This window comes from Macrobrachium nipponense, chromosome 24, assembly GCF_015104395.2.
Source record: "Macrobrachium nipponense isolate FS-2020 chromosome 24, ASM1510439v2, whole genome shotgun sequence".
In the NCBI taxonomy this organism is placed as follows: domain Eukaryota; kingdom Metazoa; phylum Arthropoda; class Malacostraca; order Decapoda; family Palaemonidae; genus Macrobrachium; species Macrobrachium nipponense.
The window spans coordinates 23,986,302-24,010,947 of record NC_061091.1 but is presented as its reverse complement, the minus strand read 5'-3'; the positions used below and the strand labels follow the sequence as shown (position 1 = coordinate 24,010,947).

Genomic DNA, 24,646 nt, shown 5'->3' with positions numbered 1-24,646 from the left:
TCATAAATTCACCATAAATCAAAATATTGTGCTAGAGACTTCCAATTTGTTGCAAAATGAAGGTAAATGATTGAATATTACTAAAATATAAGTTTTAGCTTACAATTGTTTTTCAACCATTTCGGTTGAAATTTTGGCACTTATCGTTATTTATATGAAAATATTTCAAAGTTGAATAAAAGCTACAATCATGGGCAATTTTTAGTTGTATTCTACATGAAATTGCGCACATTTTCATATATAATACTCCATGTAACGGCTAATTTAAAATGGTGCAAAAATTATGTCAAAGTGACGAAATAATTTCTGAGATGTGTCACTGATACTTTTTAGTGCGATAAGAAAGAAATTCGCGCCTGCGTAATGATTGTAAACAAAACAACACCTTGATCCGTGAACTCCAGCATCCCCAAGGCGCGTGATTCAAAAGTTTTCGGCTGGTAGGCCTAGTAATATTTTTCCGCGAATTTAAAAAAAAAAATTTTCTATGCAGACGTAAAATATGTCCACTCAGCACCCGACAGACAATTTATCTCGACGTAAAATACGTCCAATAGGCGTTTAAGGGTTAAATAGCATTTCTTTTTGGACAGATGTAATTTATCGGGGTTGTGATTTACATAGATGGGCGTTTGACATTAAGTCTCATTGTAATTAATTATGTGAGCAGTGAGGGGTTTTCGCAGTTAGACAGTAAAGAGTTTTTACTGATTTTGTGGGTTGTTGAAATATCAGAGCTTGAGAGAATTTCTTTTTTTTTTATATATATATATATAATTTAGGGTCTGGGCTTGTTACGTGATTTTTTTTTCTTGGGCTCATTACTTTTTTCTTTTTTTTTACTTGTGAGAATTTGAGAGTTTGAAAACTAGTATGGCAAGCCGCATAAGGCAAATTGGCAGATGGAGGGGCCAAAGAAGTCTGAGGATGAGACAAAGAGGGATGAACAGAAACAGAATTTGGACGCTTTTCCAGAAGCTGTCCTTCAAGTCCTGGGACTGCACAGGCTCAGTTGAGGAAGCAACTGCCCGTGGGCAAGCCCCACTGACCTCCCTTGGACGTTCAGTTTGCCTCCTCCCTGGGGAAAGGGAGTCTGGCAGGGACCTAGGTCTCGGAGAGCCGGTTGGACAAGCAGTCACCACCTCCACTGACACAACACTTGCACCAATATCACTAGCACTTAAATAATCCATAATCTTAATACGTAGTTGGGACACTTTATCAACTAGAAAACTGATTAAGTCTGGACACTTTATCAACTAGAAAACTGAACTTATCTACCCTGGCATCTAGACTGACAATGACATTGGGTTCAGAAGTAAGGGAGCCAAAGAACGGAGTTGATGGAAGAGTATGACTTTGAATAGGAGAAAAGGCAATCACAGGAGTAAAAAGGATAGGTACATCAGGAGAATGCAATAGCCTAACCTCAGCCTTGGCGGCCGCCTTTCTCTATCCCACTTCAGTCTAGCTAAATGAGAAAGTAGTCTGCCACTTCCTTTCATCCTAGTCCCTGCATTCTTCGTAATTAAGGTCATGAGAAGAAGTCTGTCCTCTCCAACTACAAACTGTGGTTGTCATACTTGGCACATGACAGATGAGTCTTGCAGCCTTTGCTGTGATACTTAATATTATAAGCACTAGTTTGACATGACACATTAATATTGGGAATCCAAAATCTAGCTAAGCTCAGCACTACCAAATTACAGAGCACTTTACTGAAAGCCAGCAAATATCCAACCAGTGAACCAAAACAAAAGCTACCCAAACGATGTACACTCCATGAGCGGCAGACACAAATTGGGCTCTTTACCTGGTTTGTATCTATGCTTCCCTGAAAATGGGTGGGGTCAGTTACCTACTCCAAAACAATAGAGCACTACCAGGAAATTTTAATTTTGAACTGCTGTGAAAGTTAGGAACATATAGCTATGTAATTACTTGGTAAGTTACCTATATAAAACCAGCATGTACTCAATAGCTAATCATTTACCAAACAAATTTGTCTCTGGTTCTACAATAGCATTTCATCTTCTACCACATTACACAGATATTTTAATGGTCAAGTTATTTTCTCATTTTTAGTTATACTATACATTTCTTTCATCTATTTTAGCTCGTACCCCAACACCCACCTCTAAAATTATGCACAGCGATTTGTAAGGAAAAGAATGCCTGAAAATTATTTTGCAAATATGAACATTTAAATAGTTTCAAAGAATTTACAAATAATAGTTAAAGATCAAAAACTCTTACTTCAACACACACTTGGTAACTTCTGATTAATGCACTTGGTTAATATGGTGATAAATGAAAACACTTTAGTTTACTTTCATCAATAATTTTTTTCCTCTTTTTCTTTCAAGTGAAATATGTTAAAACATTACATGGCATAAGTACTACTATATTAATTAGTTAGATAAAAATTATTTTGATGATTAACACCCTTGCAAAAATTTAGAAAAACTCTCTCGACTGCACACCTGAATAATTCTCTCTCTCTCTCTCTCTCTCTCTCTCTCTCTCCTCTCTCTACTCTCTCTCTCTCTCTCTCTCTCTCTCTCTCTCTCTCTCTCTCTCTCTCTCTCTCTCTCTCTCTCTCTCTCTCTCTCTCTCTCATTCACTGGATCCATAACTAGGGTTAAATAAGTTAAATAAGAGTAAATTAAATACAAATGCTGGAAACTTATCTTCAAAAACCAAAACAATGTGCTGTGGCCAAGCAACTTAAAATCTGTGGCAAATTAGTAAAGGACCTGGATTACATGTAGGAAGAGTAGTGAATGAATGTCTGTGTATACAGTTGTTCATATGCTGTTTATAATGCAATCTCTGATATGTCCCTTTATCCCCCAAAATTCACCTGCATTGCTAGACACATTATACTAGTGTTCTAGAGGTCCAATTTTTACTAGCTGTCAAAACCGCATTGCTACAAGGTAGCTTAAGTTCTATCTAATAGAAAAATATTGCCAATTTTAGGTCCAATTTGCCCCTCACCTGTTTGGTTGTGCTGCCTCAGCATCCAGCAACTTCTTCGTCCAGAATGTATCCTTCGTGCGAGTTGTGGCCTCTCGCCTAGCTCGCACTACAGCCTGCTCAATGGGACCCCTCTCCCCTGTGGGAACACCAGCATTATCTTAGAAGACTGGTTGTATAAAATTATATTTCACAAAAAATGTAACAATTATAAATAATTAATACTGGGACAGATGAGCCCCTCCAAGCAATTCTCAAAACTCTTTTTATACAAGCCCACACCATGGTCTGCCATAATACGACTCACAGCCAGTTGTTCTAAAAAAGACTGGACCCTTACAAGCTAGTGGCAAGTGTCAAAGGGATAATTCATCATATCCACCAACTATTTCATTATCAGAAGTAATGCCTCTGCCAACACTAAAAAATTAAAAGTTAAACATGATATTGTTATGATACAATAAAGTTTTGTACATACTTACCAGGCAGATATATACATAGCTTTAGACTCCATCGTTCCTGACAGAAATTCAAATTTCGCGGCACACGCTACAGGTAGGTCAGGTGATCTACCGCCCTGCCGCTGGGTGGCAGGATGAGGAACCATTCCCGTTTTCTAATCAGATTTTCTCTTCCACCTGTCTCCTGAGGGGAGGCTGGGCAGGCCATTTGATTGTATATATCTGCCAGGGAAGTATGTACAAAACTTTATTGTATACAATATCATTTTTGTGCATTCAACTTCCCTGTCAGATATATACATAGCTGATTGGCACCCTTGGTGGAGGGTAAGAGACAGCTAACTACTGAAAAACAACAGGAAAACAACATAAGTTGTAGGTTAAAAACCTTGGTTCTTACCTGGTTAGGCAGAAGACTTCATGGCTACTGTCTAAGAGCCTGCTTCGCCTCAAGAGCCTCAGTGAGGTAGTGACCTATGCTGAGAGTTCTCGGGGATCTGTCAATGGGGTCTTATCCACTTACTCGACAGAGCCTTGAGGATCTTTGTCAATGGGTGCTATTCCTCTTAGATGACAAAACCTCCTACCTCTGGCAAAATCAAGGAGCAACACACTAATCCCGACCACCTGAACCTATAACACGGGTTAGCACTAAGATTGAAAGAAGTTACCCCAAACATTCTTCCAAACAACCATAAAAACACAACACCATATATTAAAACTAACTAAACTATTAAGGATTAGCATCAGCTCCCTGTCCCAGCACCGAATCCGCAGATACGTACGGCCCCAGAGAGAAGCATTTCTCGTAAGTGACTCTTACATCCTTCAGGTAGTGTGATGCAAATACAGAGTTGCATCTCCAGTACGTGGCAGCAAGAATATCCTTCATAGACATATTTCTATGGAACGACAAAGAAGTCGCAATGGCTCTTACCTCATGCACTTTTACACGAAGTTGCCGTAAGGAGTCGTCATCGCACGTCTCATGTGCTTTTGAGATGACACTTCTCAAAAAGAAAGCAAGGGCATTCTTCGACATGGGTCTTCGCGGGTCTCTCACCGCACACCAGAGACTCTCTAGGTTACCCTAAGTTGCTTTTTTCTTTGTAAATAAAACTTAAGAGTTCTTACTGGGCAAAGAGACCTTTCTATCTCCTTCCCTACCAAGGAGGAGAGTCCCTTAACCTCGAAGCTCCTAGGCCAGGGTTTCACGAGATTTTCATTCTTTGCCAGGAATAATGGCTTAAAAGAACAAAACGCAGAGTCTCCTTTAAACCCAACTGTCGAGTCCAGGGCTTGGAGCTCACTCATCCTCTCGGCAGTTGCGAGGGCCATGAGAAAAATACATTTCCTCGTCAGGTCCCTAAACAAAGCCTGATGGGGAGGCTCGAACTTACTAGAGGTCAGGAATTTCAACACAACGTCCAAATTCCAACTAGTGGAAGTGAGGACTTCTTCTTGGTGGTCTCGAAGGACCGGATGAGATCATGTAGATCTTTGTCTTCCGCTATCTTTAGGCCCCTGTTTCTAAAGACAGCGGAGAGCATGCTCCGATATCCTTTTATCATGGAGACTGCTAGATGACATTCTTCTCTCAGAAAGATAAAAAGTCAGCAATGTTGGTCACAGAGGTATTGGAAGAGGACAGTTTCTTCGACCTGCACCATCGTCGAAAGACTTCCCACTTCGATTGGTACACCCGTAAGGTTGAAGACCTGCAGGCTCTGGCGATCGCGTTAGCAGCCTTTCGCGAAAAGCCTCGCGCTCTGATGAGTCTTTCAATAGTCGAAAGGCATTCAGGCAGAGAGCGGGGAGGTTTTTGTGAAACCTCTCGAAGTGGGGTTGCCTGAGCAGATCTCTCCTTAGTGGAAGAGATCTGGGGAAGTCCACCGTCCATTCCAGTACCTCTGTGAACCAATCTTGAGCGGGCCAAAAGGGAGCGATTAGGGTGAGTCTCGTTCCCGTCAAGGCCACAAATTTTCTCATAACTTCCCCCACCAGTTTGAATGGGGGAAAGGCGTAAGCATAGATGCCTGACCAATTTAGGAGTAGGGCATCGACTGCTATGGCTCTTGGATCCTCTATCGAGGAGCAAAAGTTCTCTATCCTCCTGTTGCGGAAAGTAGCGAACAGGTCTACTTGAGGTCTGCCCCACAGGGCCCAAAGTCTTCAGCACACTTCGAGATGGAGGGTCCACTCTGTCAGAAGGACTTGGTTCCTCCTGTTCAACAGGTCTGCCCTCGCATTCTTTTCTCCTTGTATGAATCTGGTAAGGAGAGTGACTCCTCTCTCCTCCGTCCAGACAAGAAGAGCCCTTGCTATTGCATAAAGGGAGAAGGAGTGTGTTCCTCCTTGCTTCCGAATGTACGCCAGAGCCGTGGTGCTGTCTGAACTGACTTGGACCACCATGCCTCTGACTTCCGATTCGAAAGACTTGAGGGCTAGATGAACCACTGAAAGTTCTTTTGCATTGGTGTGCCTGACACTTCCTTCGCCCCTAGTGTTGCTCCCCAACCTGACTCTGACGCGTCTAAGAACAACACTAGGCGCGGGCTCGGTTTCAAAAGGAATATACTACCTTTGTTCCTTTTGAGAGGAGCCAACCACCAACTGAGGTGTTCTTTTACCTCTTGAAGGATCAGGAAGGAGTCTGACAGGTCTCCTGACTTCCGATTCCACATGTCCTTGAGGTAAAACTGGAGAGGTCTCAAGTTGAGCCTCCCTAGAGGAAAGAACTGTTCCAGCGAGGAAAGGGTCCCCAGCAGACTCAACCATTCCCTTGCGGAGCTTCGTTCTCTCCCTAAGAAGACTGAGACTTTTTCTGATCCTCGATCGAGCCTTTCCCGGGATGGAAAAACTCGAAAACCCCGAGAATCCATCTGAATCCCCAGATAGACAAGGTTCTGGCTGGGGATCATCTGGGACTTCTCGAGGTTTACAAGCAGTCCAAGCAATCGTGTCAAGTTCAGCGTCGTGGACAGGTCCTCCAGACACTGCCGTTCCGACTTGGCTCTGATAAGCCAGTCGTCCAGGTATAGAGAGATCCTCACCCCCTTCGAATGCAGCCATCGGGCTACGTTTTTCATCAAACCCGTGAAAACTTGCAGGGATGTTGACAGGCCGAAGCACAAAGCCCTGAACTGGAATATCCTCCCCTGGATCATAAATCGGAGATACTTCCTTATGCCGGATGCAGAGGAACATGAAAGTATGCATCCTGAAGGTTCAGGGAGACCATCCAATCCCCTGGACGTAGAGCACCGTCCACTCCATTACCTCTGTGAACCAACCACGGGCTGGCCAAAATGGGGCTATCAAAGTCATCCTTGTCCCCTTCGAGGCCACAAACTTTCTGATCACTTCCCCCAGGATCTTGAATGGGGGAAAGGCATATACATCCAGTCCGGACCAATCTAGGAGAAGGGCGTCTACTGCAAAAGCTCTGGGGTCGTCTACCAGGGAGCAAAAGGTGCTTATCCTCTTGGAGAGGAACGTGGCGAACAGGTCTATTTGAGGCCTCCCCCAAAGTGACCAAAGGTTCTGACACACATCTGAGTGGAGGGTCCATTCTGTGGGAAGGACCTGGAACCTCCTGCTCACCCTGTCCGCTCTCACGTTCCTCTCTCCTTGAACAAACCTTGTCAGTAGAGAGATGTTTCTTCGATGCGCCCATACTAGCAGGTCTCTTGTCAACTCGTAGAGAAAGAACGAGTGAGTCCCGCCTTGTTTCCTTATGTAAGCCAGAGCGGTGGTGTTGTCGGAGTTTATCTGAACTACCCTGTCTCTGACTATCTGCTCCAAGCCCTTTAGAGCAAGATGAATGGCTAGGAGCTCTTTGCAGTTTATGTGCCATGACACCTGCTCTTCTGACCAGGTGCCTGACACTTCTCTTGATCCCAAGGTTGCACCCCACCCCGTCTCCGACGCGTCGGAATACAATATTAGGTTGGGTTTGGTTCGAACTTCCATGGACACCTCTGTTTCCTCTAGAGGGGGTAACCACCACCTTAAGTGATCTTTCACCTCTAGCGGAATCGGAAATGTATCGGTGAGCTGTCCTGTCTTCCAGTTCCAAACCCTTTTCAGGAAGAATTGCAGTGGACGGAGATGAAGTCTTCCTAGAGGAAAGAACTGTTCCAGCAAGGAAAGGGTCCCCAGAAGGCTCAACCATTCCCTCGCTGAACTGCGCTCCTTCCCTAAGAAGCTGGAGACTATTGCGCAACCTTTTGTTATTCTCTCTAGAGAAGGAAAAACTCGAAAACCCCGAGAATCCATCCGAATCCCCAGATAAACCATGTTCTGGCTGGGGATCATCTGAGATTTCTCGAGGTTTATGATTAATCCTAGAGACCTTATAAGGTCTAGTGTCGTTGAAAGGTCCTCCAAACACTGTTTCTGCGATCTGGCCCTGATGAGCCAGTCGTCTAGGTAGAGGGAGATGTTTATTCCCTTCAGGTGTAGATATCTTCCCACATTCTTCATTAGATTTGTGAAAACTTGAGGAGCTGTGGACAGGCCGAAACACAAGGCCCTGAACTGATAGATCCTTCCCTCCATCATGAAACGAAGGTACTTCTTCAACGAATTATGAATCGGGACGTGGAAATAGGCATCCTGAAGATCGAGAGATACCATCCAGTCTCCTTGAAGTAGGGCTGCCAGGACTGAAGCAGACATTTCCATACTGAACTTCTCTTTCTCTACAAATCTGTTCAGTGCACTTACATCTAGGACTGGTCTCCATCGCCCCGAAGCCTTCGCGACTAGAAAAAGGCGATTGTAAAACCCCGGGGAGTTGTGATCCAGTACTAGCTTGATTGCCCTTTTGTCCCACATTTGTTCCACCATTTGTCGAAGAGTATCCATCAGTACAGGGTCCTTGTATCTGGCGGACAGTTCCCTCGGTGTTGATGTCAGGGGAGGGCTGTCCTTGAAGGGGATGTAATATCCCTTCTTGATGACTGACATGGACCATGAGTCGGCTCCTATACGTGCCCAGGCTTCCGCAAATTCCTGTAGCCTGGCACCTACTGGTGTTTGGAGGATCTCCTTCTCATTTACCCTTTTTAAAGAGTCGGAAGGAAGCTCTTCCTCGTTTTTCTGTAGCCTTCCTTTTGGAGATTGCTCTAGAAGGAAGGCCTCCTCGAAAGGGCTGCTGCAATGGACGAGCCCCTTTCTTGTCTTCATTGGCCACAGGTCTAGTCTTCTTCGATGATTGCCTGAGGAGATCCTGACGTCGAGCCTTCTCAGTTAGAAAGACTGTGAAATATCCTTCACTAACTGAGAAGGAACAAATGCTCTGATAAAGGGGCGAAAAGCTAAAGGGGCGAAAAGCAAGGCGGCTCTCTGCAAAGGAGAGATGGCTTTAGTCAGGAAAGAACTAAAAACCGCTCTCCTCTTTAAAATCCCCGCACCTAAGAGGGAGGTGACCTCTGCCGAACCATCCTGAACCGCTTTGCCTATGCACGTTAGGATGCTAAGTAAAGCTTCTGGGTTTAGGCCTTCTGCTTCATGGGTCTTTTTGGCCAAAACCCCACAGGACCAATCCAGGAAATTGAACACTTCCAAGACGTGGAAAAGCCCCTTGAGGAGGTGGTCCATTTCAGAAAGGCCCCATGTCGCTCGGGCCGAGTTTAAAGCCTGCCTTCTCGAAGAGTCTACGAGACTCGAGAAGTCCGATTCTGCCGAAGTAGGAAGAGACAGTCCCATGTTTTCTCCAGTCTCGTACCATATGCCTCTTCTGCCCGTCAGTTTGGCCGGAGGCATACAAAAAACCGTCCTCCCCAGTTCCTTCTTTGATTGAATCCAGGAACCGAGAGACTGAAGGGCCATCTTCATTGATATGGCCGGTCTCATTTTAAGGAAGGACGACGACTTCAGAGATTTAGCACTCGAGAATAGAGAGCGCAGAGGAGGAGCAGCAGCTGGAGTCAGAGAATCTCCATATTTTCCAGAAGGAGAGCCGTAAGAACTTTATAGTTCGAAAGTCCTTCTTTATTTGTAACCTCATCTTCCAACACTTCCTCTAGTTCGAGGGGGTCAAAAGGAGAACACTCCCTTCTTTCACATGTCTCTTCCTTCGACTTTCTTCTTTCCGCAGGCGAAGAACTTCTCGCAGGTGAGGGACTAAGAGATACTGCCTCCCTACATCTACCAATTGGCGATTCTTACCTAATTGGCGCCTGGCGCCTATCAGGCTCTTCGCGCATGGCAGGTGCCTATCAGGCTCTTCGCTCATGGCAGGCGCCTATCAGGCTCTTTGCGCATGGCAGGCGCCTATCAGGCTCTTCGCGCATGGTAGGCGCCTCGCGCCTGGTTGGCGCTTCGTTCCTAGTTGGCGCCTGGACTGATCTTGGTTAAAATCGGGCGCTTTGCGCCTGGCTGGCTCATCACGTCCTGTGAGAACTTCTCTGTTGTAGCTTGAATCACTTTCTGGTGTTGCCTGGCACCTGGCTGGCGCTTCTTCCTCTTCTACCTCTCGCCTGTCCAGTGCTTCGTTCCCCCCAGAGATGGCCGCCTGTGCGACAACTTCCCTGGAAGGTTCGTTGCACCTGGCAGGAGATTGGAGTCTTGATCTTTTGACAGGCAGCTTATCGTCCTTTCTACGAGGAGGCTCCTTGGATAGGACTCCCACCAAAGAAGCTAGCTGCTGCTGTAGGTTTAACAGGATTTTCTTGGTTGAAGACTCCCTTCCCTCTTCAAAAGCAGGAGAGGGAGATCTGGAAGGCGCTTGAGGTTCCCTTGCAGCAAAGGGAGATACTCCTTTCTAGCTCTCTTGATAACCGATGGAGGAGCTTCTTCAGAAAAGCGCTCGGGGCTAGAGTCCAAAGCAGGCTCTTTCCAGTTCCTCTTCAAAGGGCGGGAAAGATTCATGTCCTTCCACCCGTGTTTCGGTGAGGGAGATCCCGAGGAAGAGAAGCACTCACGTAGGACGCTTTTTCTATAGCGGTCCCTGGAAATCTGAGGCGTTACAGATCCTGCCGAAGGTACGCCTGATCGGTGGGGATTCTCCTCAACCCCCGTACGGCTTTTGACTTTCCTTCTCCTCTGGGCCAGGGAGCTTGGAAGAGGTCTAGGCCTGGGAGCGTCGCAGAGCCGACCAGACGCCCCCTCCACTACACTGGGGACACTTACATCACTAGAAATTTCACCTTCACTTTGCTTACCTTCCAAAGCCGCCATTTTTTCTTGCATCCTTTGAAGGGAAGCTTTGAGGTCTGCAATTTCCGAAGCCGAATCTGTAGGATCTGCAAACTGTGATCGGCATGATACAGATGGAGAAAAATTATGAGGAGAAGAAGCTACAGAACTAGATAAGGGTTCGTTAGATCTAGATCTACTTAGGCTTTTAGAAGCCGCTTTCCTCACTCTGTCTCTCTCTAACTTCTTCAAGTAAGAAGTTAGAGTGTTCCATTCTTCAGCACTCAACCTTTCACATTCATTACATGTGTTAGCCAAAGAACACTCAACAACTCTACAACGTCGGCATACAGTGTGAGGATCTACCGAAGCCTTCGGCATCCTCACCTTGCAGCCTTTATTCACACACCCTCTCACACCAACACTTGAGTCAGACATTTTAAAGAAAAATCCAAAGCCAAGTCCAAAAATAATTCCACGATAGCGAATGCCAAAATAACGATCCAAATACGTCACCAAAAGTCGGTCGAAAGAAGATCAAAAGCGTTGAAAAAAGAATTCCAGACAGGAGGGAGTAACAACAATGTTGACACCACCGGCGACAGAGAAAATCTGATAGAAAACGGGAATGGTTCCTAGTCCTGCCACCCAGGGCAGGGCGGTAGATCACCTGACCTACCTGTAGCGAGTACCGCGAAATTTGAATTTCTGTCGGGGACGACGGAGTCTATAGCTAAGTATATATCTGACAGGGAAGTTGAATGTATGAAACTGGAGAGTTCTCAAGTGTAACCTCACTAGCTTGACGAATTTCTCTACCGAGGACAAGGTCCCCAGTAGGCTCATCCACTGCACTGCTGAGCACGACGAGTTATGCAGGAACGAATGAACCGTCGCCAGACACGACTCCACCTTTTTCAGGGCCAGAAAAGCCCGAAAATTCAGAGTCCAGAGTCATCCCAAAATAGAGAATCCTCTGAGAATGAGTGACTTGGGACTTCGACATATTCATGAGAATGCCTAACTTCAGGCAGAGAGTTCTTTGTAGATCCTTCACACACTGTTCCTCCAACGGCGCTCGGAGAAGCCAATCGTCCAAATACATCGAGAAGTTGATGCAGATCAGATGTAACCATTGCACCAGGGGGCTTAAAATCCTGGTGAAAACTTGAGGAGCTGTCGAAAGGCTGAAGCATAGAGTCCAAAACTGAAAAATCTTGCCTCAAAACACAAAGCAGAGATACTTCCTTGAGTCCTAATGAATTGGGACATGGAAGTAGGCATCCTGCATGTCGAGGGATACCATCCAATCCCCTTGACTGAGAGCCACCAGCACCGAACTCTGGGCCTCCATCTTGAACCTGGTTTTTAGCACGAACCAGTTCAACGCACTCACGTCCAACATGGGTCTCCAGGCCCCCAATGCTTTGGGAACCACAAACAGCCTGTTGTAAAAGCCCTTTGACGAGTCGTGGACTTCCTCGATGACTTCCTTGCGAGCCAAGGAGATTACTTTTGCTCAAGAGCCAAGAACTTCTCCGAGCCTACGGAGTACGCTGTCAATCTGATGGGAATCTTGGCTTAGGGAGGCCATTCCACGTAAGGGATGGCGTAGCCCAGGCGTAAGACTTCTATCACCCGGGCTTCTTCACCTCTGTTCTTCCATTCCTTACAAAACAAGTGCAGTCTAGCACCTATAGATGTGCGAAGGGAAGGAGCATCATTTCCTCTCAGTCTTGACTGTTGCTCTAGAAGAGGATTTGGCAGGAGGTCGAAGGTTTGAACGTGGTCTCGTAAAAGGGCGCGACTCTCCCCCTCGAAAAGGCTGCTTCTGTAACGGAAACTTGGAAGGAGCAGCTGCAGACGCAACAGGATTAGGCCGTTTCATGAACTGAGCCAGTAAATCTGTTGTCGATTTCTTCTCTAGATCTGACAATATATTCTGAACTGTCTCTTGAGGAAACAAATGAGACTTGTCAAGTGGAGCAAAAAGAAGGGCTGACTTCTGCACAGTGGAGACTCCTTTGGTGGTACAGGAACACCACAGCTCACATTTCTTCAGTATGCCTTTAGCGAACAATGAAGCTGCTTCATCCACTCCATCTCTGATGGCCTTGTCAGAGCAGGAAAGCACTCCCAACCAGTCCTCTCACAGATCCTCGGGAAGAGAGGGGCAGTCTTCAAGCTTCCTTGCTAACGCTTCTATCGACCAGTCCAAGAAACTGAAGATCTCATCCTTAAAAAGATTACAAACCATGTGGTCTATCTCGGACGAAGCAAAGAACATCTTCGCTGCCGAAAAGTCCGCTCTCCTATTTGCATCCACTAAGGCAGAAAAGTCTCCCTGGGAGGAGGCAGAAACTCCCAGAGAAGGTGCTTCTCCTGTGATGTAGAAGTGATACCTCTTGTTGATCAGCAAGGAAGGGGGGAAGGCAAAACATGCCTTACCATGGTCTCTCTTGGTTGCTAACCATCTATCCACCGACCATAACGCTTTCCTAGCTGCAAAGGAAAGGACTATTTTGGGCAGCAGTTCTTCTTCATCATAAAGATCGACGGAGGAGATGAAGGAAGGGTAGGAGAAAACTTTTCTGGAAAATAGTCCAAGAGGAACTTCATTAAAGACGCATACGCAGTCAGTGGCTGCGTCAAAACTTGACCTGAATCCTTCTCTGCTACTACGAACTGCTCGTGTCCTTGCTCGTGCTCTTCATTATGCTCGAGCTCTCCTGTGTCCTGCTCGAGAAGCTCCCACAGAGCAGGTGACATGGTCGCTTCCTCTTCTCTCACAGGAGGATTCTTCCCTTTAAAAAAGGACAGCAACTCCTCAAAATGTCGTCGAAAAGGTGCCAACACTTGGTCTTCACGGGAAGACAATTCGCTTGGCTGGGGTCGAACCAGCGAAGCAATCTCGTCTCACTTCAGGCGAAGAGCAGCAAACAGAAGTTGTAGAATCTCGCTTCGACTGATGAGCCTATGTACACCGGACAGGTATCCGCTCCCGTCGACTCTCAGTCGAGTCCGCCGAGTCGCAAGTCGAATCTTGTCCCTCGTACGCCTGATCCACGTGACTGCAAGACAGGCGCGGACTGGAAGGTGCATCCTTCGACCTCTTGACAGGGAGAGGGGAGACGTCAGCAGTCGAAGGTCTCTTGAGGGGGCGAGAAGAATAAGAACTACGCCAGTGTCTCGCACAAGGAGACGGCAACTCACTCGAGTCCAACAACTCTGCACCAAACGAGACACCTTTCCAACGTTGCTCAGTCGAAACCCGACTTTACACTTCAGGTTCAACAGAGGGAGCGACTGCCTGTGGGCAAACCACCCCCAGTCTCCCTTGGACCTCCGGTATGTCTTCTCCCCATGGTGGCGGGAGTGACACAGTGACCTTTGTCTAGGAGGACTGGAGGAACGGACAGCCACCCCCTCAGGCAACACTTCACTTGCACTTTGCACTGCTACACTTTTCTCCATGAACGACTTCATGGAGGTACCTACCTCCATAACAGTACAGTGGACCCCCGTCTTTGCGTTCTCCAGATTCGGGGATTTCTCTCGGGAACGTTTCCCCGCTTTCTTCGTGGAAAATTCGCATATTCGCAGTATTTTACTATGAGAAATATCCACAAATTCCTGTTTTTTTTTATCAATTTCATCATAAAATGCACTTTTTGTGATAAAACTATTAAAAAAACCAAGTATGAAAATTTGTAGTGGGTTTTTTCTTAAGTTTTAATTAACAAAATAGGCTGTTTTTAGTGTTTTTATAGGGGTTCCAAACATTCGCGGGTTCTAACTATTCACATGTGTGTGTGTGCGTGTGTGTGTGTCTGGTACACATCCCCCCCGAATACAGGAGGACCACTGTATTCGCTCAAATCTCTCGAACCTTGATTTGAGGCTGGCAATGGTGTCGGAAACTGCAACATTGGAAGCTGGCACAGACAGAAGTTGGAAGAGAGGGGATCGGAGGACTGAGGATAGGAGAAAGATGACCTCTTAAGGGAGAAGAAGCGAGAGTAGCAATCTCTGCTGACACAGCGGTAGAAGGCAATGTTACAGAAACCTTACTATCTGCCCTAATTGAATTGCTGCTTTTCTCTTCCTATCTTGTATAACTTTCTTATTATGAGAAATATAAAGTTTCCACTGTTCATCGTCCCACTCCTGACAAACAGAACACCTAAGTTCTTTAGAACACTCTTGCCCCCTACACTTTTGGAGTGAGGGTCATAAACCTCCTTAACTAACCTTGTTTTGCAGCCCTCTGCGCAAAACCTCACCCCCAATGAACTAGAACCTGACATGATCGGGAAAATAGGCAGCAACTAATCTCAAAAGAGTAACTAACTAAGCTGGCTCCTCGAAAAAAACACTGAAAACTTTGTATGTCACCAAAATTCCATTAGGCAAACAACCATCCAAAGATGACAAAGAAAGCCCGCAGAGCTACCGATGTTACTTGGGAGCCAGCAGAAATCCAATTGAAGAGGTGCTTTGCCATCATACCCTTTTACCAAAGGTGGGCAGTAACTAAACTCGGTTTTTTTCCATCTGTCCATCCGCCTGTGGTATTTGTGTATGGTACCACTGCGTCTGGGGCTTTAGATAGTCACATTCAGCTTACATTCAACAATAATGACAATATCCTATTTCAAATAATATTAACGGTGTAATTCGCATACAGTAAATTATTAAAACGCTTTTCAGTTGCAAATGAACACCCAAATATCCTTTTATTTACCTAAAATTTACACATAGCGTAACTATTTAAAGGCCGGAAGCAGTGTTACCATGTGAAAACACCACAGGCAGATGGACAGATGAAAAAAAAAAAACTAGTATAGTTACCTGCACTAAAGATGGCGGCACCACCAGGAAATTTGAAAGTTAGTCTCTCGAGCGTAGGAATCCTACAGTTGAATAATTGCTTGGTAAGACTCTGAATAAAACAAATATGAAGTTTTTATGATAAAACAAAGTTTAATGTATACTTACCTGGCAGGTATATATATAGCTATATTCTCTGTTCCACCTGGCAGAAATTTTCAAAACTCGCGGCAAACGCTAGTAACCTATTAGTAGTTCAGGCAACCACCACCCGTTACCGTGGCGCTAGCGCTAGGAACCGTTCCCGTTAATTGGGCCAGATTTTCTCTGAACCCTGTCCCTGAGGGAGGCGGGTGGGAATTAAATTATATATACCTGCCAGGTAAGTATACATTAAACTTTGTTTTATCATAAAAACTTCATTTTAATGTATGACACTTACCTGGCAGGTATATATATAGCTGATTGACACATTTGGAGGTGGGTCAAGGACAGCAACATTCTTAGAGTATAAAAATATTATTAAAATATTATTAAAACTCCAGGTTCCTTACCTGCTAAGGTAGCTGACTTCATAGGTCCTGCCTCTAAGCCTGCTTAAACCTTAGTAGCTCTCAACAAGGAAGTGTCCTGTATGTTGAAGAAGCTAAGACTGGAACTGACAACTGGACGTGACCAATGTGTTGACAGAACCTTACAGCCCTCTTATGCCACGGCATTCAAGCTAGTAACAGATCATCTACCTGAACTACACACACACCATCACCGGATCATACTAACAAGACTGAGAAAAGTACCGCACACTTTTCTCAGACGACCAATAAACACAAACACCATCACCTAATAAAATCAACTAGCTTAAGAGAAGGTTATGGGGTAGTAACTCCTTTGCCCAATACTGTACCTGAAGACACGTATGGACCTAGCGTCTGACAATTATCAAAGGTTGTCTGAACGTCCCTAAGATAATGAGACGCGAATATTGAATTAGTTCTCCAATATGTAGATTCAATAATTTCCTTGAGGGCTAAATTCTTTTTAAAAGCTAATGAAGTCGCCACTGCTCTGACTTCATGAGCCTTCACTTTCAAAATACCAAAGCTCTGCTCTTCACACAACATATGAGCCTCTTTAATTAACTCTCTCATGAAGAAGGCTAGAGCGTTCTTCGTCATGGGTCTAGTGGGATCTTTAACTGAACACCACAGAGCATCAGACTTCCCTCTGATAACTCTTGTTCTTTCTATATAACATCGCAACGCTCTTACTGGGCAGAGAACTCTTTCTTGCTCTTGACCCACCAATTCAGCTAGACCCAAAACTTCAAAGGATACTTGGCCAAGGATTAGCTGGATTCATTCTTGGCAAGAACCTTCCGGAATGAACACACTGCATTGCATGTCTCCATCCCACCTTCTTCGATATGGCCTGAAGCTCACTAACTCTTTTAGCAGTTGCTAATGCTACTAAAAAGATAGTCTTCTTAGCAAGATCTCTCAGAGAGGATTCCTCTAACGGCTCGAATTTGCTAGAAGTTAAAAACTTCAAGACCACATCAAGGTTCCAAGCAGGTGGCCTGCATTCTGATTGTTTCTTCGTACCAAACGACCTAATCAGATCTCTAAGGTCTAAGTTATTCGAGATGTCTAGATCCCTGTGTCTAAACACTGAGGTTAGCATACTCTTATAACCTTTGATTGTCGAAACTGACAGGCGTAAATCCTTCCTCAAGTATAGAAGGAAATCTGCGATTTGGGTCACAGAGGTACTGGATGAAGACACTTTCCTGTTCTTACACCACTTCCGGAAATTGTCCCACTTCGACTGATACACTGTGATTGTGGAGGTTTCTTCTGGCTACTAGCCACTGCACTGGCCACCTCTCTCGAATATCCCCTCGCTCTGACCAGACGTTCGATAGTCTGAACGCAGTCAGACCCAGAGCGAGGGTATTCTTGTGAAACCTGTCGAAGTGGGGTTGTCTGAGTAAATCTACTCTTAGAGGAAGAGTCCTTGGCGTATCTACTGTCCATTCCAGTACCTCTGTGAACCAACTTTGGGCCGGCCAAAACGGGGCTATTAAGGTCATCCTCGTACCTTTGCTCTCCCTGAACTTCTTCATCACTTTCCCCAGCACCTTGAACGGAGGAAAAGCGTACAGATCTAAGTTTGACCAATCCATCAGGAATGCATCGACCGCCACTGCTTCCTGGTCTGGAACCGGAGAGCAATATGTTGGTAACCTTTTTGTTCTGGCTGTCGCAAACAGATCCACTACCGGACGGCCCCACAACTTCCACAGGCTCTGGCAAACCTCCATGTGCAACGTCCACTCCGTCGAGAGAAGTTGCTCTCTTCTGCTCAACAGGTCCGCACCCACGTTCTTCTCTCCTTGTATAAACCATGGTGAGTATCACGACCTTTTCTCTTCCGCCCAAAGCAGAATTTCTTTTGCCAGATCGTAAAGGGGAAAAGAATGAGTTCCCCCTTGTTTCCGGATGTATGCCAGAGCCGTGGTGTTGTCCGAGTTGACCTGCACTGTCTTGTTTCGAACCAACTCTCTGAAGTGCTTCAAAGCCAAGAAAATTGCCATCAGTTCCTTCCTGTTTATGTGCCACTTCGTTTCGACCTTGCTCCAAAGTCCCGACACCTCTTGAGGGCCTAATGTCGCTCCCCAACCCGCGTCCGACGCGTCGGAAAACAAGACGAGGTCTGGGTTCTTCTGCTGAAGCGACATCCCTCTTGCTAACCTGCCTGGAGTTAGCCACCACTTTAATTCCTCCTTTACTTCGGCCGGAATTAGAAACTGGAAGGAATCCGGTTGCAATTTTCTTGGCCATGAATCCTTCAGGAAAAACTGAAGAGGTCTCATGTGCAGTCTTCCTAAAGAAATGAACCTCTCTAGCAAAGAGAGTGTGCCCAGTAGACTCATCCACTCTCTTGCAGAGCATCGGTCTTTCTTTAGAAAGTCCTGCACCTTCCGAATGCATTGGGCTTGCCTCTCGGGGGACGGAAAAGCCCGAAAAGTCACTGCCGATATCTGAATCCCCAAATAAACTATCTGTTGTTGGGGCTCCAATTGAGACTTTCCCATATTCACTACCAGACCTAGGTCTTTTGCCAAGTCCAATGTTTGACTCAAGTCCTCCAGACATTGACTTCTTGATGGGATCTTATCAACCAGTCGTCCAGATAAAAAGACACTCTGATCCCTCTTAAATGTAACCATCTCGCCACATTGGACATCATCCTCGTGAACACTTGAGGGGCTGTGCAAAGGCCGAAGCATAGGGCCTTGAACTGAAAGACCCTGTCCTGAATCACAAACCTTAGATACTTCTGTTCCGGATGAATCGGAATATGAAAGTATGCGTCTTGTAAGTCCAGAGTCGCCATCCAGTCCCCTGGACGTACCGCTGCCAGTACTGAATCGTTCGTCTCCATAGTGAACTTGGTCTTTTCTACGAAAAGATTCAGTTGACTTACGTCCAGCACTGGCCTCCAACCTCCCGAGGACTTTGCAACCAGGAACAGACGGTTGTAAAATCCCGGAGATTCGTGATCCAGAACAGGTTCTATGGCTCTTTCTCTAGCATGGAAGCTACTTGCTCCCACAGAGCCGCTTTCTTCTCTAAATCGTTGTAATTTGCCCCGAGGGCTCTCGGAGATGTTGCGAGAGGAGGTCTTTTCAAGAAAGGAATCTTGTACCCTTCCCGAGCTACGTTGACAGCCCAGGGATCTGCCTTCATATTCTGCCAAACTTCCCAAAAACCTTGAAGTCTGGCTCCCACTGTCGTCTGGAGGACTGAGTTCTCATTCTTTAGAGGGGGTCTTGGCTCCTCTTTTCGCGGGTACTCTCTTACCCCACCTAAAGGCGGGTCGAGCGAATGTTCTTCCTCGAAAGGGCTGTTGCGAAGGCCTAGTATCCTTTGGAGTCTTCTTCACCAACTTGGTTGGTAAGAACTTTTTAACTGAAGAAGAAAGAAGATCTTGAGTGGCTTTCTGCGAAAGGGAGAGAGCTATATCCCTAATCACCTCTGAAGGAAACAGCTGTTTCGAAAGAGGAGAGAACAGTAACTCCGATTTCTGAGAGTTAGAAACTCCTTTTGAAGCGAACGAACACAACAGCGATCTCTTCTTAAGTACTCCTGCTGTGAATAACGAAGCCAGTTCATTCGTTCCGTCTCTCAGAGCCTTATCCATGCAGGACATAATGCTCTTAGCTGTTTCTAAGTCCTGCGAATCCTCTTCTTCTAGGGAGTTCGCTAGCGCTCCCAAAGACCAATCCAAGAAATTGAAGACTTCGAAAGTCCTAAAAATCCCTTTAAATAGATGGTCAAATTCTGAAGACGTCCACCAGACCTTGGCAGACTGTAACGCCTGTCTGCGTGAGCTGTCTACTATACTGGAGAAGTCCCCCTGGGAGGAGGCAGGTACTCCCAGGCCTAGACTTTCTCCCCAGTAGCGTACCATACTCCTGATTTAGAAGCCAACTTAGCTGGAGGAAAAACAAAAAGAGTATTTTTCCCGCTTCTTCTTCTCCTTCATCCAGTCAGTAATTCACCCGTTGAAGGGCCTTCTTTGCCGAAATTGACATTGTCATTTTAAGGAAAGAGGACTTCTTTGGAGTCCTAGTCTTGGAAAACTGTGATAAGGGGGATAACGGAGCTGTCGGTTTAAATTCCCCCTCAAAAACAGCCATAAGACGTGAAGTCAGAACCTTATAATCTGAAGAAGGTTCCGTATTCTTTTCTTCAATTACTTCCAATTCTTCTTCTGCTGAAGAAATGTCTTGGTAAATCCTCGTCGTATTGACGCTTCGTTGAAGGAATAGAGTCCTGCCGCCTGCGTCCTGCGGCTACCGAGGCGTCGGCGTCCTGCCGCCTCTCGATGTCCTGCCGCCTGCGTCCTGCGGCTACCGAGGCTCCTGCGTCCATCGTAGACACACCTGCTTCCTGCCGCCTGCGTCTTGCGTCCACCATTGTTCCCGCGTACTGACGTTTGCGTCCTGCTTCTTCCGCAACTATTTTCCTCCTAGCGCCAGTGCGCCCTGCGTCCTCGGCAAACGCGTCCTTGTCTTCCCTTTTAGAAGACTTAATGGGAAGGAAATCGTCCTTACGCCTCGAAGATGCTTGTTCAGGAGCATCCCAAGACTTCACCAGCCCTGCCAACTTGGACTGCATTTCCCGTAAGAAATGCTTCGTACTATCCTCCTGAATGGTAGACGACGAAGGATGAGGATTACGAGCGGGACTGCGACCTAACGGAGAGCGATCTTGTACTCTACCCGACGGAGAAATACGAGGGGAGGATACATGAGAAGATGGAGGCGATTCTACCATGGAAATACCATGCCGAGACTGATGTATATTACCAGTGCGTCCTGCGTCCTCTCTAGTACGAAAAATCCTTTTCCTCTTGATCGGCACTGCGTCCCCGTCTTCCGAGGATGACAACACCTCAGGACTACTCCAAGCCTCACTATCTTGAACCTGTCTCTCGAGAGCAGTTGATGTCCTGAACGTCCTCTTGAGTGGACGAGACACCACTGGCATACCGACGTTCTCGCTCGGAAGTCGAACCTTCCGAGGACGCACACTTCCCAGTTACGCCTTTCTGCGGCGAACTGCAACAGCCTGGGACTTTGCAACAGGACTGTTCGAAGGGACGCCTGACCGTGACAAAACCTCTCTCGCCTCCCTTCGACTGTCGACATGCCTTCTCCCTTGGGTCTGGGAGCTTGACAGAGGTCTAGGTCTAAGAGCACGAGAGAGACGATCAGACGCCCCTCCACTACACTTTCACTGACATCGAAAGCACTAACTCTATCTGTAAGTCGCTGTATCTGGTCGCCCATGGACGCAAGGGCAACGAACACTTTCACAATATTTGTATCGTTCGTCTCCTCCGATACAGCAGCGGGCGCAGGAGATACCTGGGGAGAAGGAACTACCAATTCTACATTAGAAGGAGCTGGAGAGGAAATACATTCACTCCTTTTACTCGAAGAATTTGACTTCTCACTACGAGAAACAGATCTCCTTACACGATCTTTCTCAAGCCTCTCAACATATTTCATAAAGACCTTCCATTCCTTCTCTGATAAATTCTCACATTCGATGCATTTATTCTCCCAAGTACACAACATTCTCCTACACTTCTTACAAACGGTATGAGGGTCGACCGAAGCTTTCGGCAATCTTACCTTACACCCCTCTTTAACACACACTCTACATACTTGCAGTATCAGACATCTTTAAAGAACAATCCAAAGCGAATGCCAAGCTAACGTTTCCGAGTACAATACCAAAATCCAAGATCAGTCAGCAACGAGAATGAAAATTCTAGCAGGGAACCACCAACAATGTTGCCGGTTCGGCTGGCAGAGAAAATCTGGCCCAATTGGGAACGGTTCCTAGCGCTAGCGCCACGGTAACGGGGTGGTGGTTGCCTGAACTACTAATAGGTTACTAGCGTTTGCCGCGAGTTTTGAAAATTTTCTGCCAGGTGGAACAGAGAATATAGCTATATATATACCTGCCAGGTAAGTGTCATACATTAAAAGCTAATTTGTAATTACTTGGTAAGTTATTTATATGAAAATAAAAAATATGTTGAAAAGTGAAGGAAAAACTAACCATCTTTAGGGTCTCCAAGCAGCCTACCAGTCCGTGGAGGCCGGTAATCATCCATTCTCATTCGCATTGATGCAATAGGCTGTCGATTACCTCCGGACATAGGTGGGACTCTATCCAGACCACCTAATCCACCTGCTCCTCCTCCGCCTCTACGTGCCTTCCTACGCCGATTACGCTTCCCTTTGCGTCTTCCTCCACCACCACCACCACCCCCGCCACCTGCACCACCAGTGCCTCCCTGTCCTCCTCCTCCAGCCATTCCATTATTGGCACCAAAGCCTAGTCTTGGAGGCGGACTACGTGGCCCTCGGCGGGAGGCCCCCTGGTCACCAGTTCGTCTCTGTTGGGAGTAACAAACTTAAAATACACACAAGCCTTCAATGTTCCTATCAGATCTAAATCAGAATCCCATCAGATGAAATTATTCTAATAACCATGAAAAATCTTTGATAGACTGTAAGCTACAGTAGAATTCCAAAACCATTCCTGTTAGTAGCAGTAATTCCCTGACAACACAATTGACAATTCAGACAGGTCTTGTACATAAAAACTGTAATTACAATCACATAACTTTCCAATCCCTTCTCATTCATGAGTTAGTGGTAGAAGACAGTACAGTTTTAGTATTTTAGTTATATATAAGAATGTGAACTGACTTTTCATGGTGCTCCAGTTCCTGTTTAGATACGAAGAGGGTAAAAGAGCCGTTTACAAGAGAATACTATCTAGTTTAAAATAATTATAGAATTAAAATCCTATCTAAATTTTATTCTCTTATCATATTTCTCATCAATTCCCAGATATTCTTTGTTAAAGAAATGAGATGAGCTATTTAATGGCAGATATAGTTATACTCAGATATGTACAGGAATGATTTAAACTAATAAAGGGGAAAGTCACGCCTCCTGTTCAGCTATCTTTCTGTAAACATCAACTGAATTAGCAATAACAACTATCAATAAACCAAGTTGTCCATACCTAGTTTACTACCAATGTGAAGGAAGAAGTGAAATATAAAAAGCTCAAGACAACTCTTGTTCATAATTAATAAAGTATCTTAGCTCCACCATCATTATTTATGCAATGGTTGCCATTGAAACTGAAGATTACTGAATCACAATTCTACTCTTTAGAACATTTAATTTCCATTAAAAATTGAACAAGTTTAAAGTTGGATAGCTAGGTAAGGAGAAACCAGAGAAAATTAAGGAAAATTAAAGAGAGAAAGCAAGGACTCATAGAGAAACTGGAAGGTATTTTATTATAACTATTAATAATTAAAGATAGCTGTGCAAGGCACATTATTGGACAGTAATGCCTATAGTATAGTGTCAATGAGTGCAAGTGGTGGAAGAATTTGTTGTAAGTGTACAGTACTGTAGTGGGAGAGAGACATACCTGAAGCTTTTATATGGATTACTTTGGCAAAAACTACTAGTCACTGAATCTTCGTAATGTGGTAGTTTCAGGCAGGTGAGTAATAAGAGGTGATGGAGCTCCTTACTTACAAAACTAACAGCATCACTTATTCCAACCTTACATTTTAAAAGTGGAATTGCGATGTGATTTTAGGATTGTATAAGGAAACCTACAAATTATCTTCAATTTGAGATTTTCCTGCAAGACTACAAACCCCTTATCTTTTACGTGGACTCTCTTTAGGTGGGAGGTATTGTTAATGAACTTGATTTGTGTTGGTCTTCCATACAGAATTGTCAGCACTCAGGTCATGTTTGTATAGCCTGGTACTTGTGATACCATGGCTTACAGGGCACTGTACCAGCGTATGACTTGTTTATAATCTTGCTTTAAGAAAATGACAATTTGTCCAAAATTGCATTTTTCCTAACTATACAAACCTGAGGTCCTTTTACAATAGGAAGGTACTAGCGGCAGCTGGATAGGTCGTAAGCTTTCGAACAAGGGGTTCGGTAGTTAACTGCTTGTCCGACAGGCGCGCGCGCGCGACTGGGAGGTAAACAAATCACTTTTGCTTTTGGCCCAAGCAAAAACTGCAGAGTGAGGGGTGGCATGAGGTGGGGCTATGTGTAAAAGGACCTCAGGTTTGTATAGTTAGGAAAAATGCAATTTTGGACAAATTGTCATTTGTTCCGACACGGCATACAAACCTTCGGTCCTTTTACAATAGGAAGACTCACTTCTTGGTGGGTGGAATCTGAGTCTTTTGTGAACAGACTGGTGTTCGCCCAACCTTGGAAGCCTCCCTGGTCGTAAGAGCGAGGGAGGGATCCAAGCCTCTGTCCGATTGATCGGGGTGTGCACCGCAGGATCAATGGTCAGACCTCTGGACCGAGTACTAAGAGAGAGGCAAGCGTATCTCTTCGTACCAGCAATGTAAGAACTTGTTCCTGTACAGGAGCAAAGATAAAGTCATGGTTTTGACTCTTGTAGGCATCCACTTCCCCCCCTTGTAGAAGGAAGTGGTGGATATTCTGCTCCTATCCCTAGTGAAAGGGATAGGATGGGGCTCTGTCATATAGCTCACCGGCATCTCGTCCTTATCCAGCAGGGTGATGACCGTATCCCTCTACCCACAGGTAGAGGGGTTAGAAAAAGATAGAAAGAGAAGCCAGT

General features: G+C 45.5%; 1 protein-coding gene across 5 annotated transcripts in view; it reads right to left on the bottom strand.

Moving 5' to 3' along the window:
* Nucleotides 1-24,646, bottom strand: part of LOC135205521 (serine/arginine repetitive matrix protein 1-like) — a 152,036-nt gene that overhangs the window by 68,696 nt on the left and 58,694 nt on the right. For all 5 annotated transcript variants that reach the window (XM_064236264.1, XM_064236266.1, XM_064236265.1 and 2 more), the window contains exons 3-4: nt 22,052-22,391; nt 3,001-3,118 (exon numbers count right to left, since the gene is read on the bottom strand). In XM_064236264.1, coding sequence (XP_064092334.1) covers nt 3,001-3,118; nt 22,052-22,391 — 458 coding nt within the window. The remainder of the gene's footprint in view (nt 1-3,000; nt 3,119-22,051; nt 22,392-24,646) is intronic.